Source organism: Acyrthosiphon pisum, unplaced genomic scaffold, assembly GCF_005508785.2.
Source record: "Acyrthosiphon pisum isolate AL4f unplaced genomic scaffold, pea_aphid_22Mar2018_4r6ur Scaffold_20960;HRSCAF=22641, whole genome shotgun sequence".
NCBI classification, from domain to species: Eukaryota; Metazoa; Arthropoda; class Insecta; order Hemiptera; family Aphididae; genus Acyrthosiphon; species Acyrthosiphon pisum.
In genome coordinates, this window is record NW_021770374.1 from 1,760,408 (window position 1) to 1,767,026 (window position 6,619).

The window sequence follows — 6,619 nt, forward strand, 5'->3', positions numbered from 1 at the left end:
CTACTACCTACCATACGGAAGGCAATCCCGTGGAACGGGCCAACCGCGAAATTGGAAGGATATTGAGGACATATTGCCACCAGAAACACACCAACTGGGTCAAATATCTAAAGAAAATCGAGTTTTGGATCAATAACACCACCCACACGACTACCGGATACACCCCCAGGGAATTAATGGGACAGCCCAGGCAAACGTTGACGCTGAAAAAATTAATTAATTTTCCAACGAATGTACCAGAGGAAGAGACAAAAGTGATAATTCAAATCGCCAGCGGACGGATGAAAAAGGCGGCACAGCAGCGAAACAAAAATCTGGACCAAGGAAAAAAGTTCATAACATACCAAGTGAACCAGCAAATACTGGTCAAGGAACACAGATTATCGTCAGCAGAAGATAAGGAAATCCGAAAGTTATTTCTACTCTATCGGGGACCGTATAGTATTAAAGAAGTGCGGAACAATAATACAATAGTAATAGAAGAAGGGAATGACATGAACATTGAACATATACAATGTAAAAAATGTCATACCTTACAAAAGTATGAACTAACATGATTAATATAATAATAAAAAAAAAAAATAAAAAAAAATTTATATGTAAAAAAAGAGAAAAAAAAATTTATATGTAAAAAAAAAAGAGAGAGAAAAAAAATATACATATATATATACTAATAATGTAAAAAAAAAATAAATAATAATATATATCTATATAGCTAATAAGTAAATGTCTGTGTTTAATATGTGTTTGTGTTATGTGGCAGATAGTATGTGTAGGTGATGGAAAACAGGTTTTATTTAAAAAAAAAAAAGAGAGAGAATGTTTTTTTGTGTTGTTTATAGTTAGGATGAACAAGTATCGGCAGAGGATTGAAGAATTGTTTGGAGAAGAAAATTATAGTGAGGATGAGGAGACCATTAAAGAGCAACAAGGACTACGCACTAGGATGATAGAAATGTTTGGCAGTGACAGCGAACCAGAAAGGGAGGTCGAAAGTGGTGATAAAACAAATGTCAGCGACAACGATAACCACCATGAAGCCGACATAGTAGAACATGCCTGCAGCGACATTTGCAGTGAACCTGATGAAGAACCCACCAGCATCCAAATAGGAAGAATCAATGCTGAATCGATACAATATGAGAAACGAAGACATGCTAGAGAACTAGCGCAATTCCAGCGACAAGTAGCAGCCCGCATCAACAAGCAACAATGCGATGAAGAGGTAAATCAATATGGAATGGAAGTGTTCCAATAAGCAGAAAGAATAATAAGAACAAAGGGATTAGTAGTAATGGAACCTCTTGCGGTTTGTTTGGATATTTTACAGGGTGACAAAAATATGTATTTTGGATTTTTAATTCCTTCAATTTCGCAACTCATCAATAAGTATTCGAACATGAAACAAAATAGGCATTTTATCGTTAATGGTCCTTTAGTAGATATTATTCACAATAGTTTAAAAAAAGATTTTCTATTATTCTTAATGATCCTTTTTTAGTAGTTGCAGCAGTTTCTCATCCTTTTTTTAAAACGAAGTAGTGTGACAACACAAATAATGATTTTGCAATAAAAAAATTCACTGAAGCTGTGATAGAAATGCATGCAACATTATCTGACATCCAAAATACCATACCTAGCGAAAGTGAGGAAATTGCTGAAGTGAGTGAAAATGATTTTTTTCCATGGTCAAATAAAAGCTCATTAAATATTTCTATTGAAAATGAAATATCCACATACTTATCAAAAAGTCCTAATAAATTACTGTATCGTTAAATGAAACACCTTCAATAAAAAAGGTATTCATCAAATATAACACTCCCCTTCCAAGTAGTGCATCTGTTGAAAGAGTTTTTAGTGTCGGAAGCGCAGTGTTCACAAAAAAACGTGGTCGTATGAGTGATGAAAACTTTGAAAAAGTAATGTTATTAAAATGTAATAAGAATGTATTTGATTAAATTGTAAACACTTACTATAAATATAACAACTATTTGCAATTATATTATGTTGATGCATTTTAAATTATTAACTAGGTACCTAATAAATGTTAATTTGCAATCATTCCAAAAACCAACAAAAACTAGTGATGTAAAAAAAATTATTCGAATACTTTTAAAAGTATTCGAATATGTATTCTGAATATATTTTTTAAGAAGTAGGTATTCGAATACGTATTCTGAATACATTAATTCTAATTTATTCGAATATGTATTCTGAATACAAAATAAAAGTATTCTTTACAAGACTGATAAATATGTAAGTTATGATTAGTCATTACTATTAGGTAAATACATAATTAATATCCACTTTTATTACTTAAACTCTGTAAACTATTTTTAATTTAAATAATGTAGTTTTTGAACATAAAAAGAACCTCTTACAAAATTTGGAGGTAAGAACTTATTTTATTTTTGTATGACACCAATTTTCAATAATTGTATTGAAAATGGAACAATATTTGATAAAGAAAGGGAATATTTTCAATTATTCAATTGTATTTATTTTAAAATTTAATTCCAACAAAATATAGTTTAAGTTTTCATCATTATAAAAACAGAATTCAAAAAATTAAATTATAAATTATTTGCTAAACTATAAAGTCACTACATTTAGCGTGTTACTCAAACCATCTCATAAAACATGGTTTAATCTTTACAATTTTTCCCAAGTGAAAAAAAATTTTCTGAAATTATTTTGTTTTTCAGAGTATACCTTTAGTGTATGTTTTAATGGAGAGAAAAACTACACAGTCATATGATGTAGCTCTTTAATTCATCAAACAAAATTTACTTCCAGACTTTAGGCCAACTGTTATTGTGACAGATTTTGAAACCGCTTTAAGGGAAATGCTTATAAGGCATTTTCCAACTGCTACTGCTCATGGTTGCTGGTTCCATATCAACCAAGTAAATATTATTTATTACATTTTGTGTTTGTAACGAATGTTTAAAATTTAATCACATTATAATACAATACATACTTATAGGCAGTATGGTGAAAGATGAAAAAGCTTGGTTATTTGCACTTAGTAAATAACAATGAATTTGCAATAAAGTCGCTCAAAATGCTTATGGTTCTACCGTTACTTCCTGCACGAAGAATTGAAGAAGGCTTTATTGAAATTAAACAATATGCAGTTATTCATGGTGTTAATTTACGCAGATTATTTAATTATTACGAACGGTATTACATTTATCAAAATTACTGGATTGTAAATTCAGCATCTACTTTTATAGGTATCAAAATTATATTTTTAGATTTTGGCTGCGCAAAATAGGACCCCAATTGATATCTGTATACAAAAAAAAAATTGGGACCAACAACAACATTGAGTCATTCCATAACAAATTAAGACAAACATTTCAGACCTCTCACCCAAATATTTGGGCATTTTTAAGTAATATATAATATATATATAATATTATTAGGAATTAATACTTGTTTCACATTCTATTTATATTTGTTTTATTTTATTTTAGGTAACATTTGCAAACTTAGTGACTCATATTTAATAAAAATAAATCAAATTGATAATGGTTTGGACGTCACGCGTAATACCCGTTCAAAATATTTGGCCAACGATTTACGCATTAAAACTGTAAGTCGTCAACTTCGGCAAGGCTTGATAACCATTAAAATGTTTCTCTTAAAATGCTCTTATAGTGTAGCCAGTTATGAGGAGAGGATGCGTGCAATTGATCTTAATATTAATGAAGAAGATGTACCTGAAAATGTTTTGTTGCCAGAAGGTCAGGGTAACCAAAACGACGAAGAACTTGCCTTTGAAGATAGTATGTGAAATAACTCTTGACAAAATTAATGTTATATTATTTATGAATGTTGTTGAATTTCAGATGAATTTGTTGAAAATGTTTTGTTGCCAGAAGGACTTTGGGATGAAACTTATGGGAATGATGAGGTTAACGAAATTCCATATTATGCTCCTGTTCCAGAAAACATTGATGTTTTTCCATTACAAAATGAAGAAGAAATGTGTATCGTTTGTAGAGATAGTTCAAGGACCCACGCACTTATACCATGTGGACATAACGTTATGTGCATAGATTGTGTACCCCAATTACAACATGAACGGTGTCCTCTTTGTAGTACAGTTTTTACAGCTACCATACGAATATGGTAAAATGTATTAAATATATTATTTTGGAAATTGTTTAGTTATTCTACCATAAAAACTAATAACTTTGTTAATTTTATTGTTGTTATTTATTTGATTTACCTTTATCCTAGTCCTTGTAGGCCTTTCCCTAAGCATACGCCATACAGAACATAACAATATGTTCAATGTTGTTATAATAATATAATTACTTTGGGCCAGAGTTGAGATGTTTAAAACATGTTTTAAACATCTAAATTAATCAAACATGGTTTTGTTTAAAACGTTTAAAACAAGTGATTTAAACAACATGAAAAAAACAGTTGTTTAAAACAGAAAAACATAATTTATGTGTATATAACTTATAATTTATAAGTTCATACTGCAACTCCTATCTATTATTATTTTTTGTTTCATAAACAAATTTGAAATTTATAACTTTTATATTTTATAATTATAATTTCTGATTTCACTTATTCAAATTACTAACAGTATACTTCTTACTTGTATCATATTTCATATTCGGAAATATTGTGACACAAACCCGCCAAAATATTAAAATTATATTATTCTTTATCACGATGTAGATAACAGATCAGTCTTTTGTTATCAATTATAATTAATTATCAAAAACGATTTTTAAGTCTAAAGCACAAACTAAGATATACCTAAGGGCTTAGGTATATCTTAGTTCGTGGTCTAAAGCTAAAAAAATTAATATATTAAATAAATGATTTTTTTATTGAAAATAAATTACATATTTTGTTAAAACTCGATTAAATCATGTTTTACATGTTTAAAACAGTTGAAAAAATCATTTTAAAAAAACATGTTTTAAACGATTAAAACAGTTACTTTGATTTTTTTTTAAAAAAATCATGTTTTAATCAACTCTGCTTTAGGCTAATAGGCCAGTTGTCACATTTCATAATTCACAAGTCCCAATGTCAATTAAATAATTGAAACTTAATGATATTTATATTCACTATAAATTATAATATGCATTGTATCATTACTCATGAGTATAATATGACATAAATTATGTAAGGGTATTACCGTATGTGGGGAAAAACCGTATAATCAGGATTTTATCAATAATTTACCCATTTTTGAAAAAAATAATTTATGCAAGTAAATTAAAAACAATACAAAATAAACAAAAATGTTACTTAAGACTATAATATTGTAATTATTATATGGTAAGTAGGTATGTAATCTGTTTAAAATATAATATGCTTAAAAAAAAATTAAATTAAATAAATAAACGCAAGTAAAAAGTAAAAACATATGCACAAAACTGTGAAAGAGCTTACATACATTTTTTTAGTGAAGTACCTATATAGTTGAAGATAATAATATATAACTATGTATAAGGAATCATTAGAGGGGGTGGCTCCAGCGATTTTATTTTTATAGAACTTTTAAAATTATTGAACAACATTTATTGAACCTTTTATCCAATAAAAGTTTAATTCTTGATACTAAGACAAAAAAATTTACCATGGAGTATATAGTATCCGTATATTATATGAATGTTTGTACATCGAATTCCAACTTTAAATGTGTATAAAAAAATAACTGGTTATTCGGAAGAAATAATTTTCGTTTGAAATATGTTTCTGATAAAATAGGTATTTAATATTATATAAGTTTATAATTATTTTAAATTACCTATGATAAATATGTTAAACATCATTAGCAATTAGCTGCATGCTTGTATTTGTTTTTAACTTTTTAAGAAAACGATTTATGTTGCCATAACAGGTAGTATAGCCTTGTTAAAAGAAAGAAAAATATACTTGTTGAAATGACTTCGATCACTTTATATTATCAAAGATTAGCAACGGACGGTTTTTCTTTTTATTTGGGTGTACACACTCCTGGAATGTAGAAATGTGGAATGTACAAATCTGGAATTGTAACCTGATTTGTACATTCCAGATTTGTACATTTCAAGTTTTTAAAATTGGAGTTCCTGATTTGTACATTCCAGATTTGTACATTCCAAATTTGTACATTCCAGGTTTTTAAATTTGGAGTTCCTGATTTGTACATTCCAGATTTGTACGTTCCAAATTTGTACATTCCAGGTTTTTAAATTTAGAGTTCCTGATTTGTACATTCCAGATTTGTACATTTCAGGTTTTTAAAATTGGAGTTCCTGATTTGTACATTCCAGATTTGTACATTCCAAATTTGTACATTCCAGGTTTTTAAATTTGGAGTTCCTGATTTGTACATTCCAGATTTGTACGTTCCAAATTTGTACATTCCAGGTTTTTAAATTTAGAGTTCCTGATTTGTACATTCCAGATTTGTGCATCCAGGTTTGTACATTCCATGTTTGTACATTCCAAGTATTTAAATTCCAGGTTTTAACGCGCTCCCGGAATCTTGTTTTAAATTTTCAATTCTTAGGTATAAAAGTTGAACATTTTATGAATTTTAACTACAAAATAATTATTCAATTTTAAATTTGATACATTTTGTCGAAATTCGATCATT

At 28.4% G+C, this 6,619-nt stretch overlaps 1 protein-coding gene across 1 annotated transcript; it reads left to right on the top strand.

Annotated features, from left to right (window-relative positions):
• The first annotated feature begins 1,599 nt into the window (after positions 1 to 1,599).
• On the top strand, positions 1,600 to 6,212 carry LOC103309763. The gene is made up of 7 exons (XM_008186051.1): positions 1,600 to 1,645; positions 2,797 to 2,906; positions 3,056 to 3,183; positions 3,258 to 3,397; positions 3,480 to 3,791; positions 3,855 to 4,000; positions 6,138 to 6,212. Exons 1-7 carry the CDS (start codon positions 1,600 to 1,602, stop codon positions 6,210 to 6,212), a joined length of 957 nt encoding a protein of 318 aa, XP_008184273.1.
• The last annotated feature ends 407 nt before the right edge of the window (positions 6,213 to 6,619 follow it).